This window comes from Porites lutea, chromosome 3 (genome assembly GCF_958299795.1).
Source record: "Porites lutea chromosome 3, jaPorLute2.1, whole genome shotgun sequence".
Lineage (NCBI taxonomy): Eukaryota > Metazoa > Cnidaria > Anthozoa > Scleractinia > Poritidae > Porites > Porites lutea.
This window is the reverse complement of record NC_133203.1, coordinates 8228686-8253779: the sequence shown is the minus strand read 5'-3', so window position 1 is coordinate 8253779 and position 25094 is coordinate 8228686. Positions and strand designations below refer to the sequence as shown.

The 25094-nt window shown below is 38.7% G+C and overlaps 1 protein-coding gene across 1 annotated transcript in view; it reads left to right on the top strand.

Annotated features, from left to right (window-relative positions):
- LOC140930359 (uncharacterized) overlaps nucleotides 1–25094 on the top strand; it is a 73117-nt gene that overhangs the window by 7753 nt on the left and 40270 nt on the right. The window contains exons 8-31 of the mRNA XM_073380041.1: nucleotides 290–343; nucleotides 450–503; nucleotides 2475–2582; nucleotides 5326–5370; nucleotides 6134–6187; nucleotides 6731–6775; nucleotides 8175–8273; nucleotides 9019–9072; nucleotides 10645–10689; nucleotides 11116–11169; nucleotides 12207–12251; nucleotides 12815–12868; nucleotides 13333–13386; nucleotides 14414–14467; nucleotides 15022–15075; nucleotides 15559–15612; nucleotides 16514–16558; nucleotides 17365–17418; nucleotides 19650–19694; nucleotides 21078–21131; nucleotides 22667–22720; nucleotides 23852–23905; nucleotides 24470–24523; nucleotides 24637–24690. Coding sequence (XP_073236142.1) covers nucleotides 290–343; nucleotides 450–503; nucleotides 2475–2582; nucleotides 5326–5370; nucleotides 6134–6187; nucleotides 6731–6775; nucleotides 8175–8273; nucleotides 9019–9072; nucleotides 10645–10689; nucleotides 11116–11169; nucleotides 12207–12251; nucleotides 12815–12868; nucleotides 13333–13386; nucleotides 14414–14467; nucleotides 15022–15075; nucleotides 15559–15612; nucleotides 16514–16558; nucleotides 17365–17418; nucleotides 19650–19694; nucleotides 21078–21131; nucleotides 22667–22720; nucleotides 23852–23905; nucleotides 24470–24523; nucleotides 24637–24690 — 1341 coding nt within the window. The remainder of the gene's footprint in view (nucleotides 1–289; nucleotides 344–449; nucleotides 504–2474; nucleotides 2583–5325; nucleotides 5371–6133; nucleotides 6188–6730; nucleotides 6776–8174; nucleotides 8274–9018; nucleotides 9073–10644; nucleotides 10690–11115; nucleotides 11170–12206; nucleotides 12252–12814; nucleotides 12869–13332; nucleotides 13387–14413; nucleotides 14468–15021; nucleotides 15076–15558; nucleotides 15613–16513; nucleotides 16559–17364; nucleotides 17419–19649; nucleotides 19695–21077; nucleotides 21132–22666; nucleotides 22721–23851; nucleotides 23906–24469; nucleotides 24524–24636; nucleotides 24691–25094) is intronic.

The following is a 25094-nucleotide window of genomic DNA, read 5'->3' as shown; positions in this document are numbered from 1 at the left end:
TTTATATCTTCTTTTAAATGTGTTGAGCAATGGACCATTCATGGCTGTTAAGGCAAAAAATATGCACCAGAGGTGCACTTTCCTGGGGAGGAGGGGGGCAGTGGAATGAGGGAATGAGGGAATGTTATTGTACAGTGTACTCAGCATAAATATTTTTGTTCAACAACTTAGATTTTCACATCATTCAGAGTCAAAAGTAAGTCTCCAGAGGGCGAGCAGGCACTGCGAGAGCCCTGCCCTGAACCTCAGAAGGAGAAAGTCTATTTATTTTTAATATTAACTTTTCCAGGGTGACCCCGGTGCTCCAGGCGAGAGAGGATCAGCAGGTCGAGCAGGATTGAATGTAAGATATTTGTCTTTGTCCATTATGGTCAGGTCTTCATTTCTTTGTGTTGTGGACTGTAAGTGTGTAGAATTTTATTTTCTAAGAATAATGTTTTATCATTTAGGGAACAAAAGGTCCTGCTGGATTACAAGGCCCACCTGGTCCACCAGGACAACCGGTAAGACCTCATAATCATATCTTTCTTGCCAGGTATTTTGAGTGGAGAGGATTGAGAATGTGCTTCACAGTGCACATGGTACATGTACTTACCTTATTATAGGAAATTAACACCTCTTGAAATGGATGCGACATTCGTGTTAATTTAAGTTGTGTCAATTTCTTGAATTAATGTTGATTTCCATGCGGAACGTTAATTTCCATTAATTTGGATACACTTCTCACAGTCTTACAGTGCGATGGGGAAAACCACGACACTTGAAATGTCTCAGGAATGTTTATTGTGTTAAGACCAATCACAGTGCAGACCAAGACACACGAACTGGTCACAAAACCATAAACTTGCGGTTTAGTTTTCTTATGCCTGATTGGCTCTTTCCTTGCTGGTTTGACTGTAACAGCTACCTACATGGTTTGTACAATCTTGAAAAAGTCTTGAATTTTAGTAGTTGTCTTGAAAAGTCCTTGAATTTGGGTTAAGGCCCTTGAAAAATACTTGATTTCTTTATTAGGTCTTGAAAAGTCCTTGAAATTCACTACCTTGTCTATGCCAGAAATCCGTTTTCTGTGAAATTATATTATCTTGCTGAGGAGGATCTGGCTCATCCTTGGTGTAAGAACCTTTAAAATTCACGGGTAACGTAAAAACATTTTTGTGCTTGAAGAATATTTCATTTCTGTTTCTGTATTTCAAATGCTATTTCTGTACCTCAGATGCAACTGCAAGGCATAGCCAGTCATTTTGCAAAGTGTTGTTGCATAAAGTAGTACCAAATAAAGTGATCAACCATGGCTGAAGAAGTTAAAATCGAAAAATGACTCCATGACATCTTTTAGCCAATAAGGTGTACAAAAGGGGGTGAAAGAATGCTGATTTATTGAATAAATATTACTCCTTGAAAACTGTAATTTGTCCTTGAAAAATCCTTAAAAAGTCCTTGAAATTTGTTTGTCTGAAGTTGTACAAACCATGTACCTAAGAAAGAGGAGCATTTTATCAGTGAAGAGGTCCACCAGTAACCGGGAAACTGTGGAGAACCCTTAAAGTGGTTAGATTTCTGTGTTTTACTGCCTTCATAAGTTTAGGGAAAGTACATGTACCAGGAACAAAGTTTTCATTTCAGATTACATGTTTAATTAACTTTGTTTCTGTTGTCTAAACAAGTTTTAGACAAGTTCTTTGTAAGCGTCGTGTGAATTTTCTTCATTTTGAAATGTTACCTTCTCTTTCTCCTTAAACTCCTTTATTTGAGAGTCTTTTTCCACTAAATTCGCGTTAATTTCCAAAACCCTAATTTCATGGAGCGTTAATTTACGATAATAAGGTATTGAAATTTCACATGTACACTTGAGTGTTTGCTGTTGGATTTTGGGAAGGCCAGGGGGTATTCTGACTGTAATTCTTTAATTATTTATTCAGAAAACACTGTCTAAAACAAGCTAAAACATGCTTACCCCGTCTTCATTTGCCTGTTTCTCAGCAAGTTCAGGGTATTTAGCAATTATTCCACAAGTGCACATTGGATTTGAGATGGTAGATAGCTACTGAAGCATGTAGCACCGAGTCCAAGTTGGCTATATTCATCTCAGATCCAACAAGCGCAAGTGGAGTAAGATTGTTTTATAAAAAATGCCCACGAAATATCGAGAATTCTTCAAGACTTCATTTGTAAAAACAATGATTTGCAGCTCGTTTTTAATTTTGAACAGACACGTACAGTTGCCATATTTGGAGGGCTGGTATAATGACCCATATACCATGATGGCTAAGCCAATCAGAGCTCTAGAATTGCATTATTTACTGATTCAGCTTTTAATAAAAAGGGATGCTTAGTTAAGCAGATATTCCTCAAATGCAGTTTTCATCCATTGAGTTGTATTCTTGCTGTTTTTGCCACTTTTAAGGCAGCTTAACCTTGTCCTGTAGGGTTCTCTTCTTTTCCTAATAAGCTTCTTATTGATGTATCTTTAGGGACCAACGGGTCCTGCAGGACCGAAAGGACAAGACGGGTTTAAGGGTGATTCTGGTTTTCCAGGACAGAAAGGACCCAAGGGTACCAGAGGTGCAGTGGGTTCTAAGGTAAGCCATGTTTCGCAGGTTATAAAATGCCCCACAGGCAAGGATGACAATCACATTTTTGTCCTGTGAGGATAAACCTAGCCACAACATTCCTGAAAAAGTGCCTAACAATCTTCCAGAATTGTTACAAAACTTGTCTAAAAACTCCTTTTTCATTCCTAAAAATTGCATGAAAAGCTCCAAAAATCCTTAAATACAGTGGAACCCCGCCTTACGACCACCCCGTTAATACGACCACCCCGTTATTGCGACCACTTTTTTGTGGCCCGAACAAAAACCCACTCATTTTCTTATCTGAAAATCCCGTTAATCCGACCACCTCGTTATTACGACCGACGACCACCTTTGGGAGTCCTGAATCGTTATTTTCTTTATAAAATTACCCCGTTAATACGACCAGTCAAAATGCTTGGTGGGGCTGCTGAATGAAAACAGACTGAATCTGACAAACAATAACCCATTACTAATATTTTATTGAATGTTTTTGGGCAAAGGTGTTAGTGGTGAGTATGACATCCGATAAATTGCTGTGTGCAGTAAAAAGGATGCATGAATAAATAATACAAAAGATTCGAAAGTCTTTACTTTGCAGCATTTCGAGGCTCTCAAAGTTATTTTGCCTTCTTGTTTCTGCTGCCTTCCACTGTGGCTTTTCTCTTCAAGTCCATTTCCTTATCTTTTCTCCCAGAACTTTGAACTTTGTAATAATTGTGAAAGTGTTGTAAGCTACAATATAGAAAACGGCTCTTTGAGACAAATATAAATCAACCTTTTTGCAGTTAATTAACAACCTTACAACCGCAATTCAATACAACTGAACAATGTAACAGTAAACGAAACCGAGTAATGAGAAAAAACACTGACTTCTTTCAGTTCCTTGTTATGAAAGGAAAGGGCTTGTGATGTAGTAGAATGTAGTTTAAAAGCATTTTGCACCATAATTTGACCCTACCCCGTTAATATGACCACCCCGTTAATACGACCAAATTTCCATGGCCCGAAGGTGGTCGTATTTACGGGGTTCCACTGTATTGAATGTTTATATATTTTTAATTATAGCATGGGATAGTCTTTAGCAAGTTCATTGTTCTAAACCCAAAAATGTGCATATTGATGGTTAAGTAAATGTCTATATAGAAAATTACTTTAAAAATAATCTAGGGAAATTTATAAATGCTCCAGTATATGTATGCTTTTACAGTAATCAAAGTAGTCAAGTTCAAATGAACTAAAGCTGGAAAACTGCAACTAGATTCATCCATGGTTTTTTCAACTTTTGACATGGATGATTTCGTGAGAATTCATTGTCGCTACTGATTAAGATATTTCACCACCAAATCACAACATGTGTGTGGCTTGTTTGGTGGTTGCTTACAGAAGCTTTGGCATTAACAGGGCTTCTGATGGATTGCGGAAAAAAAGTCAAATTTTGTGGGATTTTTAGGGACAAAATCGTGGAAAAATCAGCCGTTTTCGCAGGAATTTCACGGGAATTTTTGGGGACAAACTTGGCTGGAAAGCAATTGGTAAAAAACGGCGGATTTTGTGGTTATTTTCAGGCAAATTTTGCTAGAAATCAATCAGTTTTGCGCTGATCAGACCAGCATTTTGTACGTTTTTCTAACATTCTAACAAAGGTCATCATTTGCTCTTTCAACAACAATACTCTTCAGAAATGAACCAGTTTTTTGCAACATAATCTACGCCTGGTAGTTTCGGAACATTGTTTGCACATTTCAGTGAGGAAGTTTTGACGTAATATATCAAACATGAGACGCAGTGTTTCATCACCAGATGAAACACCGAGAAGAGAGTTGAAAATACGACGCGCAGCGGAGTATTTTTGGCGAACTTCGAGGTTTTTCATCTGGTGATGAAACACTGTGTCGAATGTTTGATATTTCTTCTCAAACAAAATCATTTTTGAAGGAGAAATTAAGGATGCAAAAATGAGCAGTTTTTCATCTGATATCCAAACACTCATTAAACATTAATTTCCTTTGAATTTTCTTTATGAATTATTAATGAGTTTGAGAAATAAATTTGCGAGTTTACGGCAAGTAAATACCCCCAGTAGCTGAGACAAGTTTCAAGATTGCTATAGAGACATGTATTTGATAACATTTCTACCGAATTTCGTTGTATTTTGCGTGTTCCTGTGAATTTCACGGGATTTCGCGGATTTAACCCAATTTCGCGGCTCTGCGACTACGCGAAATATCAGAAGCCCTGCATTAAGCAGCCTTGTAATTAGAGCCTGAAAGTTATAATTGTACAATATTAAGCAGCCCCAGCCACCTTTTGTCCTTCCCAATGAGAATTCTCCTATTATATTTCACCTCTATAATGTGGCGACCAAAATTAATGTTTGATGCACCACATACACATACAGTCAGAGACAGAAAATGACGACTGGTTGTTGACCTGGAATGGAACTTTCAGCTACAGACATTGGCACCTCAGTTTAAAATTCACTTGTTTGTTAAAATACCCCAGTAGTTTTGTTCAGTAGTAGAGATTTCTCTTGTATGAAAGTTGTGAGTACCTCTAAAGGTGTTTGTTTCAGAATAAAGTAAAGTTTCTTCTGAAGGTTGTGCTAATTTCTGACGAAGGTGCATTCAGCAACCAACTTCCACCGAGCAGTCATTTGCCGTTACCTTAAGGGTTGTTCCACTTAATAGAGGTTCAACTGTATTGCTGCAAGTAAAAATTTTAACCTAATGTTGCTTCCCCCAACATTTAGGGTGAACAAGGATTTGCGGGTGAGGCAGGACGTAATGGAACTGAGGTGGGTATAGGGAAATGGCAACTGGTAATATAAAGATCAGTTACCCCCAAAATCTGTCAGCCAATATTTGACAAACAGATCACTGACAGGCCACCAGCCGCTGGCCGATACCATTTGCCACTTTAGAAACAAGAACAAAGTTGGGTAGAATAAGGTTTCGCCAAGGCTTCTGCAACTGTTGCCAGGGCAGGGTTGTCACCAAGATTTCAAGGTGCCAGGTAAACACAACAAGTATGCGGGGAATCAAACAGCTAGGGATTCCTTTTGGTTCTATTTTTCTTCTATTTTCCAATAAAAGTAGCCGGGGGCCACTCTCTTAGTAGCCGGGGAAAATCCCCGGCCCTCGGCTCATAATGACAACCCTGCAGGGATAGCAAAAAAAGTCAGCCAATAGCTGACAGCAGGTCCCCAGTGTTTTATCCCAGAAACAATATTATCGGATGCACTCTAGTTCTCATTTTATACAGAAAAAAGTGGCCAATTGCAAAATGCATACTACATGTATGTCTCAGTATGTCCACTGTATAATGAATGCAAATCTTTGATGATTTAGTGTACAGTCTTATCTCATAGTTGGCTTGACTGCAAGTAATCTTGTATTTACATCAATTAGATGTTAAATTGAATGTAAACAAAGTTGTTTACCTCAAGTCAAACTTATGCTACGTACATTCCTTTTTTTAAAGAAGATTCACTGTATAAACTTAATGCATTTATGAGCATGAACAATAAAGTATTTTAAATTTTTGTTTATCATTTTTAGGGAGCAGAAGGTGAACAAGGAGAACCCGGGCCTGATGGCGCTGTTGGACCTACAGTAAGTTGCTGAACGTAAAAGTATGTTGTGTCACAGCTTGTTGCTATGCAGACTCCTATCCAGCCATGCTTGGTGTTGTCATGAAACACTTACTCATTCTGTGTTGTTTGCCATCTGTTGTTAGCCGCCCTGTGCTGTTTGCAGTTTGTTGTTAACGACCCTGTGTTTCTTGTAGTCTGTTGTTAGCTTCCCTGTGTTGTTTGCAGTCTGTTGTTAACTACCCTGTGTTGTTTGTAGTCTGTTAACTACCCTGTGTTGTTTGCAGTCTGTTGTTAACTACCCTGTGTTGTTTGTAGCCTGTTGTTACTGCCCCTTTGTTGTTTGGTATCCTGTTATTTTTCCATGGTCGTCATTTTCTTTAATAGTAAGGATAGAAGGAAGACCTGTTTGCCGTTTTGTTGATAACTCTGTATGTAAACTGTATAATGGGACTAAGGAATGCTTAATTACCACCAGGAGAACTTAAAGTGCCCCCCTCCGTCCCTCCCCCACTCATTGACGAACTGCCCTCCTTAATCCTTGTTGAATTTTTTCTTTTGACAGGGCCCCCCTGGACCAACTGGTGCAACAGGACCACAAGGCCAGCCAGTGAGTTTGCTTTCTTTGGCTTTTTATATTAAACAATACTGGATGACGCTGAGTTTGATGTGAAGAATTATGCAAATGGTGGAGAATGTTATCCACCAATGTCTTCAATATAAGCAGTTTTTGCTTGCTAACTTTTTGGCAATTGATTTTTCAGTTAATTCCGTGAGTTTGGCAAGACAGTATTTCATCGGGTCTCATTATCACGACTTCAGTAGGCAAAATATTTATAGGAAAAAAGGGCAGATTAATTTTGTAAATAAAGAGATCTCAATTGCATTTTAGTTTTTAAAAAGTTTGAACATTTAATTACATAAAATTTCTAGATAAACTCAAACAAGCAAAACACAGTTTAAAGATTCTCTTAATCTAGATTCTCTATTGTAAATGTGAAATCTCTGCAAATTAATTTTATTTCAGAACAGAAGATACAAAATAGAATGTACAAATAAAACCAGTTAACAATTTGTGAATTTGTCGATTCTGTGATTTGAATTTCCTATGTGGGTATTAAATTTTTCTTGTTAAACTTAATTTTATAAGTATTTTAATTCGGTGGTCTTTAATTTTGCAATTTTTTTTTACCATCGCTAAAAATGCGAAATTAAGTACTAATAAGGTACCCCATAATCAATGCTTAAGCCAAACTTCAAAGAGGACTCTTCTGTTAATACTTAAAGACAATTAACTTTAAGCATAATTGCAAATCAAATATCTACTTACAGTCAACTTGAACAGTTGATGTTATAATGGCCAGATTACATGATATGATGTAATGTTGATGTAGTGGCCAATTTACAAGTTAGCAGGGCCAAAAAAAAAAGTTGAATTACGGCTTGTCCTTTTGGCAAGCAGCTCTCACATTTTGCTAACTCAAGGCCACTTCTTTCTTGTCTTAGTGTATGATTATTTTTGTTAGAGGATGATTTGCCTGGTTCATTGCCCATAAGTAAGCTCAGGGTTGTCAGAAAGTTTTGCAGTAGATGGCTGAGTTGTCAAAGTAAGCGGCCAGTCCAGGGATATTTTATTTAAAAAACGCCATCCATAAAGAAATGCCAAGCAGAGTAGCCGACTCCTTTTGACAACCCTGGAAAGCCAATTAATAGTTCTTACCTAGCAAGAAAATCTTAACTGGTCCTGAATGTATTGAAAAGGACTTTCTTTCGAACCCTGGTTATTCTGTGGGCCCCAATCTTCTGTCTAAAGGCAAAGTACTTAACAGCTTAGCTTCAAGTGAAGTGCTGGTTGGAAATCCTCCTCTGTAGGGATCTTCTTTGCTATAGATTGTTACATGATCCATGGTGGTTCTTTAACGGGCCACAAACGAGTGCTGCAAGATGTGCTCTTTCCCTTTCTCGTCCTTTTCCAATTGTCTTAGCCATGAACTGCATTACCTCAACAGGGACCTCCTGGTGTTCCGGGAACAGCTGGCACCCCAGGAGAACCAGGTGAAAAAGGATCGCGAGGAGACCCAGGAGCGGAAGGAGAACCTGGAAAACAGGTTTGTGCATAACGTGCATTGCCTACAATGTCACCACCCTCAGAATGTGTGTTGTCAAGGTAACAAGGGTGGCACATTGGCAGGAGTACTCACTTCCCACCAGTGTTGCCTGGATTTAAGTCCTGGTGTCGACCAGACATCATTTTGTGTATTAATTTTTTTATTTTTTTTCTTTCCTTTGCCCTGAGAGGTTTTTTCTCCAGGTACCCTTGTTTTCCCCTCTCCTCAAAAAACAAATTCCAGTTTGACCAGGAATTGTAGACAAAGAATCACTAAGTAGATGTTCTACTTTTAAATCATTCTTTATTTTGTTATTCTATTTTATTTTATTTCATTTGCTTCATACACAGGAAAAAATAACGGATTCCCATTTTTGGATATTTTTGGGTATTTAAAGAATACCCATAAAAATCCCAAATTTGGCAAAGTGAGACAAGTCCCAACCAGGGAATTCCCAACCAAGTTCCCAGATTGGGACTTGTCTCATTCTACCAAATTTGGGATTTTTGGGGGTATTCTTTAAATATCCAAAAATATCCAAAAACGGGAGTCCGTTATTTTTTCCTGTGATAGAGGTTCTTTTTAAAAGGATTTTAAATTCACTTCTTTGTTGTTTATAATTTGTTACTTTCTTGACCTTGTTCATTAAGCAGTGATAGCTGAAGATGAGATACCTGGCTTTTAAGGATTAATATTCAATCCAAGGCTCTCATTTGTCTTTCTAATTTTTTTTCTGCACATACAGGGTTTACCAGGTCAAAGAGGCCCTCCAGGTCCCTTAGGAGAGTCTGGTGCAGATGTAAGTTATGTTGTTATTTCCAGCTTATTGTGTCTCTGTTACCCTAAGTAAGTTGTTTCTGTTTATTCTTCTCTAACCTTCAGTGCTGTTATGCACTCTCATTGAAGAGGCCTTCCAAGAATTAGAAGCAACAGGCGACATTCTGTTATGTTCTTTGGGACAGTGTCTAATTATAAGATTGTTCAAGATCAGTTCCTCTGGGTAGAAAAGTTAGCCATGATTCATCACAAAAATTTACACAGAACTGACAGCAACATTTTCGTCCTAGCTAAAATGTGACAGCCAAATTTTTCCGTTACCTAGCAACCAAGCAGTAGGCAGTCTCAGAAATCACCACAAAAGTGATGGCATACCCCCCCCCCCTCCCCCCACTCCCCTTTGAAGGTCTCACTGAAGTTTACATCATAAGGGACGTACCATTAGAAAAGTGATGGGGGGGGGGGGGGTGGGGAATTTTCAGCTTGCACAAATTTTTTTTTCGCTCACTGCTTGTGCAGGAATTTTTTTTCAGGTGAACCCCTCTGCACGAATTTTTTTTTCAGACAAATATTGCTTTTTTTTTTAACAGTGAAATCTTGATTCATCATCTATGTTTTTGTGCTTTATAAATTATTCTACATTCACAACAGATCAAAGGATACAGGCCACTTTAATGCAAAATCTCTTCGAAAATGTACACACAGTGAGAGAAGAGGAAGCCACTCAGAGTGGACGGCTTCCCTGTGCATTTTTTCAGTCCCTGCCCTCTGGAATTTCTCTCCCACAGCCCATCATAATGATGCCATACTCCATTCACCAATGAAAACCATACTTTGTGGTTCTTAATTTTTGTTAAAAGTACTGGTGGCAGTGTTGCTGATTATGTCGTTGACAGTTAAAGTTTTAACACTTACTACTACATGTGAATGCACTTTTTCATTGTATTATAGAATTCTTATTCATGGTGGTAAGACCCATCCTCTAATTTTTATTGTGGGCACAAATAATTTTATAGAATATTTACAAAGCTACCAAATTCTAATATTTATTTATTACAAATTTTATTTTATTATTTTTATTATAATACATGGAAACCTTGCCGTCAATGACTTAGAAAAAGCTATGTATACAGTGTATGTTGTAGGTACACTAGCTGCAATTTAAAACAAAAACAAGGTTCTAATATTGGTGTCTCCTTTCAACAAGAAGAAAGTGATTTTTGTTTATTCATATTGTGCCTGGTAATATTGTTGATTTCTGTAACTCAGACTTTCTGAAAGAAACTCAGACTTTCTGAAGAAGTCACAATTGGACCTTCCTTCTGCATGAATTTTTTTTCTTTACCTTCTTCTTTGCAAGAATTTTTTTTCTTGGCATTTTCCCTTGCATGAATTTTTTTTGGGTTCCCCCCCCCCCCATCACTTTTCTAATGGTCCGTCCCTAATCTCAAGCCCAAGGGTGTCCATGTACTGTAGGAGCTCAGGGAATGTCATAACCTACATGATATTTGGCTCTTTGTACAGGTGTTGCCTTGTTTTACTTAAGGAAAATGAAAAGTTAACTTTGATTTTTCTGTCCACATCTTATATTTAGGGTTCCCCAGGTTTGGATGGTGGAGAAGGACAGAAAGGAGCACAGGTACAAAAGTGAAAAGAGATACATTGTATAATTTTATTATTGAGTGAAATAATGATATTGTTTTATTAAAAATATTGAGAATTCTTCCCCAATTTATTTGTAAAAACAAACAATTTTAATTTTGTTTTTAATTTTGAGAAGACACGTACAATCACCATATTTGGAGAGCATGGTATGATGTCTCATATACCATGATGGCTGAGCCAATCAGAGCCCTAGAATTGCATTATCAAATGATTCAGTTTTAAATGAATTATATTAGAATAACATTAGTATTTCACTCATCAAGTTAATGTCCCTTTGTCAAATCCATCTACTGGTGTTGCATGCTATTGCAGAGGACTAAACAGCATGGGTTACATGTGAGAGGAATCAGCTATACATGTAATTTCACACTAGAGTAATTAAGTTTATCTTTCATTACAGGGTGATCCAGGACCAATGGGCCCACAGGGAATGCCAGGGCGTCCAGGAGCGCCGGTATGGAGAAAAAAACGTTGTTCAGTTGTTCAATGAGCAGTCTAGTTTCTGTTGCCCCAAGTTATGGAAAATAACTTTTCAGTGATCTGGGTTTTCTATAGGCACTGATGACCAACAAAATACATCAGCTAATAATTGCTCATAGAAGTCAGCTACTGTTTTTCCTGAAAGAAGAAGCAAATGTTGTTATTTAGGTCGTAGACAAAAAATTATTATTTATTTTCATAAAGGCTCACTGGTTTTATGTGAAGCTTAACACTGTATTTCAGTCAATTTTTCACACGTTTTTGCAAAGATATGTAATTTAATTATCATCATTTGTTAAAGGATTGTAGGTGATTGTGTGGCTAAAAATCAAAACTTAAAAGCCTTTTCTTTTTTAATGAAAAACGCGCTCTTTTCACTCAATTTTAGTCCCCAGATCACTGAAAATGGCACTTAAATGCTTTGAAATTTTCTAATGTTCTAGGGGAAAAACACCCCCAACCACCCCCCCCCCCTTCCAAGAACAGGGGTTGGTCACTCTATTCAAACCTGCTTTCTACTTCAATTTTTGCCGAAACCCCTGAGTGCATCCATTGCTTGTTCAATAAACCTAAACCAAAAGCCGCACTCAATAATCTCATGTTACTATTATGTTCTTTTTATGTTCTTTTTAGTTCTGTTTGTGTGTAACCCCTTGAAAACAAAATGAAAATAGTTTATGTTCAAAAATATTGAAAAAGTAGATCAAATACACAAAGCATATCACCATGGGACAGTATTAAATACACAGACAATTTAAGTTATGTCCACATTCAACACATAGATTGGCCTTTTCACACATTTAAAAATGACATTCACAACATAATTTTGGGCCACGGCACTGCTGTGATCCCTGCTTGAGAAAATTGGGCTTAATTAGATATCATAGCTGCTCACATTACACTAGATCAATTTCCAAGGCTTGGTCAAAGCTCACTCATGTTTAGTGTAAGTGTTTGAAGTCTCAGAATACCATTTAGCGTGTTTAAGTTAGCCTTCTGTTTTTATTTCAGGGAAAAGCTGGTGATGATGGTTCAGCAGGCCCTCCTGGTTCACAGGTTTGTAAACAGTGGCTTCTGCTGCCGCAACACTTTGCAGTGAAAGGGGAGGGGAAAGGATGGAAAAGGCAGAGGGATTTGGATTTAAGGAATGTCTGTTGTGCTCAATTACAGTATCATTTGTAAAGGCATTCTAACTGGACAATTTCCAAAAGTAATTCAGGGTTCGCATAGTCTTGAAAAGTCCTTGAATTTTAGGGGAAGTCTTTAAAAAGTCCTTGAATTCCATTTTTCCTTAAAAAGTCCTTGAATTTTCTTCACCTTTGAATGTAGCGGCCTGAATGTTTTCATGCTTTTTGGTTGTCCAAGACAGAATAATCATAGTTCAGAGAATTAAAGGTGGCTCGACTGGAATTCCCACGTTTACTTTTTTCAGGAATCAGTGTCTAATACAGGAAGTACATTGTAAAAACCTACACTGTAGGTGTGGATTTAATACTTGTTGATTAGCCATACTCAGATTCTTCAACAGACTGTTTACATTTGCAGCTCTTTCCACCATTCTCATTTTTAAGGGTTTAATTTGATTTGATCAAGTATTTGTTTATTCATTTGTTTTTTAGGGTGACAATGGACGACCTGGTCCCCCTGGACTTCCTGGTCAGACTGGTGAAAGGGTAAGTTGCGTTCTATTGGGTATTCTATACAAACAACAACAACAAGCCATAATATCTACATACAAATTCTTCAGACTGTTCTCTGTATAGAGCGTTTTCACTCACATGGTCAGCATCTATGCAAATTTGTGGGAACAAAAAGAAATTGTTTACATAAAAAAAGAGCCCAACTCCCATAGGATTTGTTTGGAACACCAACATGGCCACCATGTCATTGTTTTGGAACACCATTATGGCCACTGTGACATCATGTCAAAACGCCCTATATTTTCTCAAAGAACATAGTGGAGAGAAATATTATTGATAAAAGATAAAAGCAATTTTCCTTTTCCGTCTGTTCATAGTTTTGTCTTTGTAGGGCTGTGCAGATTATAGTGAATAATGCCTTGAGGGATCTAATCCCATACATGTAGGAGCTATGATCAAAATAAACACGTTTGTCCTTTGTGTACCTATTTTTTTAGGGAGATCCTGGAGCTGCAGGTGCTCCTGGACCACGTGGACCTCAAGGAAGACAGGTGAGTAACAATCAATATCATCCCTCTCAGTGTGCCAAAAAAGTTGTGTCCAGTTGCCTGCAGCTAGTGGATTTTGTTATCAGGCTGGTGAATTCTGGTCTTAGCTTGCCCAATGGGCAAGTGAAGTTTTGGCTTGGGGAATTTATAAATTATTACAGAAGAACTGTAATCAATCCTGCTCAACAAAAATTTTCTGGGGACGAGTTGAAATGACTTTTGGGCTAGTACATGCTAGCTATAGCTTGCTTGAATGGTAAGCTGTAAAACTGACTTTCTTTGCATGCTACCCTGTAACTCAAAGAGGTTGAATCATTAATAACCTGAAATCATATTTGATCTGTAAAATGTAGGTGTATAATTTCCATACCCTTGCGCTTGTCATGTAGACGTAACAGAGCAGTCCTTTCTGCTATAAACTAGTAATAACCAAAGGTTAGGGAATACGGTGAGATAGACAAAATGCTCTTGACCTGTGCTGTGCTTTGGTACCATTAAGTGCCACATGATAGGTCAAATTGCACATGATCAGATTACAAGTGGTAGCAAGTCAAAGTGCACGTGACCAGATTTCATTCTATGCATTCCAATCATTCTTAGTGGAAGTCCAAATAAACACTAGCTACATAAGTGTTTCTCGTGCATAAAAGCAACCCGGAGATTAGGATTGTGGGCTCTCCTGGAAACCCGCAATTATGCTGGAAAGTTTGCTTTTAACTTTAATGAGAGGAGAGATTTTTCTCCGGGTACTCCGGTTTCCCCTCTCCTCAAAAACCAACATTTCCAAATTCCAGTTCGACCAGGAATCAGGTAGATGAAGAACCACTATGTGGATGTGCTACCTCCAAATCATTATTTATTTATTTTATTTATTTATTTATGTTTGTCCAAGAAGGAGACCTTGAAAAAACATAACTGGTCCTTCAAAGGTCATTAAAGAAAGATCATAATTTCCTTATGTCCAAACTCTGTTGTAGTTGGGAAGAGATGTTATAGTGATGCTCAGTATTGAGTTTTATTTTGTTTCTAGGGAAGACGTGGCAAACAAGGACAAATGGGTGCAGCAGGAGCACAGGGTCCCCCGGTAAGAAATATCCACATACAAATTCCCCCAGCAGATCTCTATACATTTCCTGACAGAATAAGTTGGGAGAATTTGATAAAATATCAAAGCATTTTTCCTTTGATGGTCATTTTATCAATTCTCACAGCCTTTCTTGATAGACCTTTTCACAGTTTTTTTCAACTTTTGGCATGGACACGTTACAGAAGAGCCATCAACACCACTGAAAAGAGCTCCTTGAGATTAGTAAAATTGCCAAGTTTGAAAGTTATTTGTTGAAAACTAACAAAGATATAGCTCCTCAAAGTAAAGAAATTTTGTAGACGTTTGTATGGTGGAACAAACTTGCCCTCCACCATACAAACATCTGTAAATTTTCAGAGCTATATATTCGCTCACATTAGACATATCATTTTCAAATTTGGCAATTTTACCAATATTAAGGTGCTCTTTTCATTGGTATCGATGGATTTTCCCTAACTTGTCCATGTCAAAAGAAGAACAGATGCCACCAGTCTTGTGTGAAACATTATTTTGGTGTTACTAAAAGCCTGATGCTCTCTGTTTCTGTGTAGGGTGATACTGGTCCACAAGGAGCAATGGGACCCCCTGGAACACCTGGAACTGATGTAAGTATTGTATTAGGTGGATTTCTTGGTTGCCGTGACCCTTTGGCTACATGTACTTCCTCCCTTGTATTAAGGGGTAGAATTAATGGTAAAGATACTGTGCATGCATATGCAAAGGGACATTTTGTGTTTCAAGAATGCCTATCTTATATGTCAAATAACTACTCACCAGAAGACACCTAACTCCTTAAGAACAAGTATAGTAATAGCTAAATACATGACTGTATTAGTAATACTGTAATTCTTACTGTAAAATTCTAGATTTTTTGCAGCTTTGAGATATTTTTTTATTTTTCTTTGATGTGCTGGACCATAAAGGAGAACAATGATGAATTTGGGGTTCTTTTGGCCAAGAAAACTGGACTGAAAGTTTATCCATGTTTCAATGTTTTAATTCGTTGATGTAAAGGCCCTCAATAAAACGTTAATTATTATGCTCTTCACATTTTTCTTTTGAGTTATTTACAAGTTTTTAAAACATAGGGTCAACCTGGTGAGGCTGGATATAATGGACAGGATGGATTGAAGGGAGAAAGGGTAGGCAATATTAAGTTATTTTTTGTTAACGTGCACCACCCCCACCTCCCACCCCTGTCCCTTAAGCATCTTTGCAGCTTAAAAATCAGTCTCCCATCCGGCTGTGAAGGAGAGTATTAATGAAGAAGACTGGCTTTTCATTTTAATGAGGCCCTGCCAGGGGGGCGGGGGGGGGGGGGGTCCATGTCACCCGTCTGAATTTTAAAACATCTGGTGTCTGTGTTTATAAATGGCCGTCGCTTATTGTTGGCTTTGCCGTCACTGTCAAAATTTGGCCGAGGGAGGTTGTCTCTTGTTGCGATTTCATTTTACACGCTGTAGCTACTTTTTGGGCCATGTTGCTTGTCGGTATTTACCCTGGCAGGGCATCTTTAATACTTCCTTCTATTTAATGCAACACATGCCGCAAGGTCTAAATTAAGGACAAAGATAAAGAAGACAGTCAAAAATAGGAACTTTGAGAATTTCACACTCAAGTTCAAAGCTTCACCAGGAAAGCCAGGAGCTTCACAAAGACCAACTTGCGGGAAATAGCAGCTATTACTGACAAGGTTTGGTGACTGAGTCGATCTAACAGTTGTTTTGAATGTGGCCCAGAGGTTTTGCTTTGTTTGTATCTGTATCATGCTAAGGTTTCATCATTTATGCTTGATTTTGTTGTCATTTGTTATGCTTCTCCTCAATTCTGTGGGTTCGCCCGTTCAGTGAGCAAGGTATATTGATGTCAGCATTAGCAAGATTCATTAAACCTTTCAAAGTTCACAACTTGCGTAAAGTTTCTTGCCATACATACCTTTGAATGGAGATGTAAACTGAAGCCACCGCAAAATGCAAACTTAAATAATGCCAAAAATCCAAAAATAAAAATAATCCTTGTTAAAATATTTCTTTGTTTGTGCAGGGACCCGATGGCGTTCCAGGTGAAGATGGATTACCCGGCCCAAGGGTTAGTTTCATAAAGTTTGATTTGGGGAATATCGGTTCATTCTTGTGAAGCTTATGCAAAGCCTGGTTGGCAACTCTTCTCAAATCATTCGTACCTTTTACAGGTCCCAAGGAATGGCAAAAAATAATAATAATAAAAAAACTTAAAATCCAGCTTGTCCCTTGGGCAAGCAGCTCTCACATTTTTGCTCGCCCAGGCCCACTTGTCTTAGGGTGCTTTCCATTTGTCAGAACTGACTGGCTAGACCATTCCCGTCATAATGAGAATTTCACTTTTAACCAAAACTATCCAGCCAGATCAGTCAAATCCTAAATGGCATGCATGAAGGAGATAGTCTTTCAGTAAAAACTCTTGGAAAAAGCTAATTTCTTTGTCAAAATGACTGGTCCGGCCGGCAAGTCCTGACTTTTGGAAAGTGCCCTAAGTGAATGATTCAGTTTGAGGATGACAACTGCCTGGACACTTGTTCATTGGGCAAGGAAGCTTGAAAGGTTACTTGCCAAGCAAGAAAATCTACTTGTCCCGAATGACCAGATAGGAAATTTTTTTCAGCCTGGAGGTGGTAGCTTTTGCAAATTTCTTGATTTCCAAATTTCTCATGTTGATCAAACATGTTTAAGTTGTGGTTAATTTTTTATCTCAGATAATTATTTTTCGGTTTCCTTTTGTTTTGGGGTATGGTAGTGTATGCTAATGAAGTGTGTATGCTAATTCTGTTTTTAATTCCAATTGCATCCCTGATCATGAGAATAAAATGATATGGTAACTGTTTTGTTATGTTAAACAAGATTCTCTGTTCATCTCAGGGTGCTCCAGGACCTCCCGGTTCCCCAGGATCAGATGGCAGAGATGGAGATAAGGTAAAGTGATAAATAAATTGTCGATCTGGCCACGATTGTACAAACATTGGATAGTGCTATCCATGAGATAAATCACTATCTAGCAGATAGAATAATTGGCCTTCCCTAATGCTTATCTGCTGGATAATTATTTATCCAGTGGATAGCGCTATCCAACATTGAACAAGCGGGGCCTGGTCTAAGAAGAGGGAAGGAAGTCACAGATGTAAACAGAAGAGGTCAAAGGGAAACAAATATGCAGGGCCCGGTTCCCAAAAGGTCGACTATTCCTAACCCGGGATTAAAATTTTGTTCCACTTTTGTATTTCCACCTTCCGATGCATTGCTTAGAGTAACATTTTGTGTTATCATTTCTTTTTTTTGAAGTAAAGGCAGAACACTATTTTTGTAAGCTCGAGTTACATGTTCTTAGACAAGAAAACCTTGCTTAAAATTGGGCTTAATCCTGGGTTAAACTTGACCATCTTTTGAGGAACGGGGCCCAGGTGTTTTAGTGTCAGGAAAGTTAGATGTTGGTGACACTGCTGTTATTTTTTCTTCTGTATGGGAAGGATGCAACCCTCCAAGCTGCGACCACTTTAGGCGCAATGGCGACTAAAATTTTGGTTCTGGCGACATGATTCGGAACATAGTCGCCAAGTTGGCGACCAGGGAAAACTGATACTTGAACAAACGACATGGATGTTACTCGACATGGATTATAAGTTACCGTGTACACTTGTGAAAACAGTATATGCCGTTTAGAAACATTGTTTTGGCCGAACAATACCCTTCTTAAGCCCAAATTAATTCTTAACCAATTATTTAAACTTTAATTATTGATATATATTTTGGCGCCTAAAAAAATCCTTTGGCGACTGAACCTAAAAAGTTGGTCACCAAATGGCCACCAAAGGTAAAATTTAACTTGGAGGGTTGGGATGGATTGTTATGGTGCACTTTCCATTTTTGTTTGTTGAAGCTGGGCTGGTCTATGTTGGAACCGGATGTCCAGACCAATGAATCAATTGTTTTTCTGTAAATACTTAGAATTTAACATTATAGAAACAAAAGATAATTTTTACAAGGTTTGTGTTTGATAGGCTTTGCAATTTGAGCAAAAGGAAGAAAAGACTTGCTTAAAAAAATGCAAACCAAAGGCCCTCCTGCCTTTCTGCTTGTCTTTATCAGGCAAGGATTTCAGTTTGCTCTGCGCGAGAAGAGTGATTTTTCATGACAGAAGCAAGTCCTTTCTAGTGCTCATTCCTCATGTTGAACTCTTTGTTTGAACAAAATCTTGTTGTCCATTTGCACAAAAATAATGAAAAGCAGATTGATCCTTGCAAGGGCAAAAGGAGGCTTAATGGAGAGTTTTGCATATGAAGTGTGCTTTATTGTTGTGTGATGGATCCTAACTGAGATTGTCAAAAGAGATGTGCATATGGAATAATAATAATGACTCCAGTCTCAGTGGACTCTTCACAACTTAGCTGCCTGGAACTGCCCTGTACCTGCACAGACTTCTAACTTGTGTTGGAGTCAAAGAGATCCTCTAAATCAGGGAGGCAAGATAGAGTGAGAGCTGTAAATTGGAATCATGAGCAAAAACCTGTCGTGGTACTTTACTTGCAAACAACATTTTGGGTTATTTGAGGATGGTGACCAGAAAAAACCTTGACTATCTTTTATCTACATTTTTTGTTAAAATTTGAATGAGCTTACATAGGCACAAGAAAAATGGAACCTATTATGACAGAATCCATAAGGAAATTGAGTAATTTTAATGTTCAGTGGACAAAAATCTTTACCAGAATATTTTATGCCATATTGCATTCTTTTTTTACACTTTTTCAAGGGCTATAGATGTAATTAGTTATCTTTAATAGCACCAAAGACAATTTCTTATGGGAGCCAGAGAAAATAAATTTTGAAGTTCGCAGGAATTGAGAAAACACAGGTAAAAACATCATTCGTAAGATTTCATTTAGTGAAAGTTAAAGCTTTTGAAGTTTGTTGTCTCGAGCACCCATAAGAACTTAATCTTTGGAGTTATTTCATATAAGTTATTACAATTTATAGCCCTCAAAAAGTGTAAATAAAGAATGAAATATGCTTGAAGTTATTCTGGTACAAGGTTTTTGTCCACTTTATATTAAAATTACTCAATTTACTATTGGACTCTGTCTTAAAATGTATAGGTAAAAGTAGAAAGACTGAGATAGTTAACATGTCTAATTATTGTCTCTCATTAGGGTGCTAGAGGAAAAGATGGCGAGGCTGGTAAAGCAGGACCGCCGGTATGTATCATGAAATATTTTTTTGTTTTTGCAATAACTGTAACAAATTCTTATGCTCTCACTGGCTAGGATAAAGTCAAGCTTCCTTCCTGGCTTTTCTGAGAATTTTGACTTTGAAATGGCTTAAAGCTAAAGTTTGTAAATGTGTCATTTGAACCTCGTGCATAAATTTGACTACAGTCAACTCCGTCTTAGCAGACACCTCTTTTAAGCAGTTTGTTTATAAAACTCTCTTTATTTCATTCTCTATAAGATGGACACCCCTGTAAAACAGACACCTAGAGTTGGTCCCTGCCTTTCTTTACTCTCTTTATTTGACTCTCTATAAGATGGACACCTCTGTAAAACAGACACCTAGAGTTGGTCCCTGCCTTTCGTTACTGTCTTTATTTGACTCTCTATAAGACAGACACCTTTGTAAAACAGACACCTAGAGTTGGTCCCTGCCTTTCTTTACTCTCTTTATTTGACTCTCTATAAGACAGACACCTTTGTAAAACAGACACCTAGAGTTGGCCCCTGCCTTTCTTTACTCTCTCGATTTGACTCTCTATAAGACAGACACCTCTGTAAAACAGACACCTAGAGTTGGCCCCTGCCTTTCTTTACTCTCTCTATTTGACTCTCTATAAGACAGACACCTTTGTAAAACAGACACCTAGAGTTGGTCCCTGCCTTTCTTTACTCTCTCGATTTGACTCTCTATAAGACAGACACCTCTGTAAAACAGACACCTAGAGTTGGCCCCTGCCTTTCTTTACTCTCTCTATTTGACTCTCTATAAGACAGACACCTTTGTAAAACAGACACCTAGAGTTGGCCCCTGCCTTTCTTTACTCTCTCTATTTGACTCTCTATAAGACAGACACCTCTGTAAAACAGACACCTAGAGTTGGTCCCTGCCTTTCTTTACTCTCTTTATTTGACTCTCTATAAGACAGACACCTCTGTAAAACAGACACCTAAAGTTGGTCCCTGCCTTTCTTTACTTCTTTTATTTGACTCTCTATAAGACAGACACCTCTGTAAAACAGACACCTAGAGTTGGTCCCTGCCTTTCTTTACTCACTTTATCTGACTCTCTGTAAGACAGACATCTCTCTAAGATGGACACTTAGCGCCAGTCCCAAAGGTGTCCATCTTAAGAGAGTTGACTGTAACTGTAAAAAATACTTGTTGTCCCATGGGTTGGGATCATGTCATGTCTCCTGCCTGAAATTTTCACTTCAAAATGGTTTCAAACATTCAAACTTTTAATGTATCAAACCTTGTGCGTATTAACGACTGTACGATTTTTTCCCCAATTGTATAAGTTGGGCAAATTAAGTGAAACATTTAAAACGACCGGCATTCTTTTGTTGATATGTTTTTTTTTTCTAACAGGGACCTCCCGGACCAAATGGTATCATGGGACAAACTGGACAGAAGGGAGAGGAGGTTGGTTGGTGTGTCGATTAGTACAAAAGGGAACTTGATCTTTATTAAATTATGTAGACGACAGGGTTTTCCAGATGATTGGAGGTAGAAGGAGAAAAACAATAGGCACACTGTACATGTAGGTGTCAACTGATTATGTGGAAAAGTGCGTCTTTCTCATGGCAGAACTGTGTGTAGGGGTGATACGGGAACGGGGCAACTTCCCTTTCAATAAGGGAATCCGGGGGCCTCCCCTGGAGAAATTTTTATTTGTGGATTCCTAAAAAGTGCATTGCAGTGTAGTTTGAGCGACCAGGGAAAGAAATTTTAGCCAAGAGGATGATCACCTTTATTGACTCACTTTTTGCATCAATCAAAGGATGAAATAAGATGGATTTATTCTCTCAATTTAATTTTAAAAGGTTTTTTTTTATGAGTATCCGGCGCCTCTGTGTCAGCTAGACGGCAATTTTAGTTGATCGCCAGAGCTTCTGGGGAACCCTACTAAGACAGATCTCCACACTTTTTCCCACAGTTTTCCCAACTTTATAATATGAAGTATATTTTTGTTTTCTTAAAGTTGAAATAATCACAGTTTGGTAGAGGACTATTATCATCATCATCATCATCATCATCATCATTATTATTATTATTATTTTCTTGGTAACAATGCATTTAACCTTTGAAAAAGTGTTTTTTTAATCGAAAGGAATTGTAAATAGTGTTTTGAGGGAATATTTTTTTTAAGCGAGTTAATTTTAAATAAGGTTTTAATAGGGTTTTAACGCTTTTTCAAGCCTGTGTCTAAATGTTACTAAGATTGAATTTTGCCCTATAAACAGAGGCATAATTATTACCTTAAATGTGGCTATATCCCTTGTTACTTGTTCTATGTGCTTATGGTATTCCTCCTTTTAATTACCAGTAGTGTTAGTTATGTTTATTCTTTTAAGTAGACATGCAGTTATAATATAAGTTACGTTAGCGCCTCCGTCGCAAGTGGAGGTTGGGTGCCCATGGGCCAGGGGACTGCAACCGCAATTACACCCACAGGCCTACCAACCTGCAACCCAGCCACGAGCTCCTCCCGCACCCAGCCCCCCACTATAGCACCCGTCGACCTGAGGCCAGAAGCCCAGTGGAAGTAAAATGAACAAACCCCCGAAACAAGGAAAAAAAGCCGAGAAGAAGGGGGAGACCTTAAACCAAGAAAGCGGAGGGATGGAGGGGAACCAAGAGAAACGCTACGCTACTAGAACGCCACGCCACGCCACGCTAACAAAGCTTCGAGTACAACGCAAACACAACGTAGGCACATGGCCTGCGCATGCACTAAAGCGACATACCGCTGAACGGGATTCTGCCCCCATGCTCACGAACAATAATAAAGGCTACAAACGCAAACATAGTCACGCAACAGCGCTAGAGACGGGCAACACGCCACCAAAGAACTCCAAAAACGCTCGAGACCATAGCTCCTAGTCGTTAACTACATTAAATATGATTTAATAGTATATAACTAAATTAAGCTAAGTGCATTTTTTTTTCTATTGTAGGGTGCAATTGGAAAACCGGGTACTCCTGGGCCCCCAGGCCCTAAAGGACCCCAGGTATGAAGGGATCAATATATGTTTCAGGGAAACTGCCCACCTACCTCTCTCCTAAGCCAACATTAAAGCTTACTTCTCCCTAAAGGCAAAATGTTGGCTTAAGGGATGGGTAGGTGGGCACTGAATGGATTTGTGTTGTTTATCTTTTGCGCATACCGTATTTATGTAAACGCTGCGGCGTTAATTAAATTTTTGCGTTTTCAATGCGGCGTTTATCCAAGGACAGCGATTATTCGAGGGCGGCGAGTGTCGTCACGCAACGCTCCTCGCGTGACGACACTAAAAACGGCTGTGTAGCAGACTAAAAGAAGCCCAGAGGAACTTATTATCACCCCATTCATACGCGATATCAGCAGAGAGATTCTCCTGTTGTGGTCTTCATAAGTTGTATTGTACTTGTCAGACTCCTTGTTGAAAGTAACTAAAATAATTTGTTTTAAAGGCAGTCCGTCTTTTATGATGAAATCCCTAACTCTGGTGATTGGTCATCCAATGGCCGTACAAAGATTTGAAACTCAACTCCGCTAAGAGGAAAAGGCGATTTCGGACGCGCGAGGAGCTTCTCCCTCGCTCCCAAATTCCCTTTCCCTCCAACCCCTCCTACCCCTCCTCCGTCTCGCGTGGTCTCATGCCTAAATTCCCTACCCTTCCTCCATCGCGCGCGGTCTCATGCCTAAATTCCCTACTCCTCCTCCCTCGCGGGCAGTCTCATGCTTAAATTCCCTACCCCTCCTCCCTCGCGCGCAGTTTCATGCCTAAATTCCCTACCCCTCCTCCGTCTCGCGCGGTCTCGCGCCCAAATTCCCCTCCCTTTCCTTTTCGAACGCCCGCCATGCCGGCTACACAAGAGCATTCCAAGGCGCCCTATACCTTACCGGAAGTGTAGAAGAGCATTTCAAGGTGCCGTATATCTTACCGGAAGTGTAGAAGAACATTCCAAGGTGCCCTTTACCTTACCGGAAGTGTAGAAGAGCATTCCAAGGTACCCTTTACCTTACCGGAAGTGCAGGAGAGCGTAATCATCAACATGTTTATCCCGACTGAAAGCCAAGTTTTTCTATCCCCGTCACCTGTAAAAAGAACTCCCAATAAATATCGTTGTTTGGTTGATGTGTTGTGTGTTCGTGACAGGGAGCTCGTGGGGACTTCGGAGAACGTGGAGAAGCTGGACAAGCAGGCGCTGATGTGAGTAACGTGTTTGTTGGACTGTTTTTTAATCATTTGAAGGTTTTTTTTTTTTAATCAACCCATCTCCGGGTTTAGAACAAAAAATGTGCCACAACCCTCATATGTAAATACAGGTGAACCTCCGGCCATTTAAGTGATCGAAGATGTTTTCTGTTTTTTGGCTGTACATATAAGGGCTATCAACTCGATGTAGGATGTTTCACTCTAGAATAACTTAGTCTTTCACTCAAAAGTCACATGCATGTGCCTTTGAGTTAACTGATGTGTGGATTATAAATTTATTGTTTGATTTAAATGATAAATTTATTAATGGGAGCTTCGCTTTTAGCCCTGGCTAAATATATGTATTACACTATAAGGGGCTGCAGCTACCTCTATATACTTAGTTGCTAGTAGAAAAGCGGCCCTTCGTTGCTCCACAAGCAGCAGAGGAAATGGGAGATGTCTGTACGCACGCTATGTGATTGTGCCACTGTTAGTTAACTGTGTAGTGCAACTTCTAGTAACTATCTTTTTCATGGTAGGTTCATTTTCTGCTTTATTTTAATTTTGTGATCTCAGGGTGCACCAGGTCTTAGAGGTTTCCCCGGCCCAGTTGGTACTCCTGGTCTAACAGTAAGTGAAAAAGATGTTTTGATAATACATTCAATCCATTTGATCCATAATATGGCATTGCACCGTAAAAAAAAAATGTAAACTGACTCATGATCAATGTTTTCTGTGCACAGGGAGCCCAAGGAGAGCCTGGTCAATCGGGACCACCAGGACCTGACGGAAAGAAGGTTTGTTAATCATAAGTTTTAATGGGCACTGTCTTTGAAATCTAGTAAAGGAAGATGTTTTTATCCTGTCACTAAAGTGATGACTCTTAATTACATGTACTTGCTATTATGCTTCAGTTTTGCAAAACTGAACTGAAAGGAAAAATTTAAGATTATTGAAAACCAATGTTTTTCTGTCATCGTTACGGCATTGTCAATGCAACCAGTGTCACTGAATACAGCAGCATATCCGCATATCTGTTTATTGATGTCCATAGAAGTTTCAAATTAACTTCATACATACACATACATACAAAAATATTAATATCCTCGCATATAACATGGCTAATCGAGGCGGGAAGAGGAAAACATAAAGCAAATCACTAGGAAGGAATTAAGAAAAGGAAAAGACATGGAAGACATGT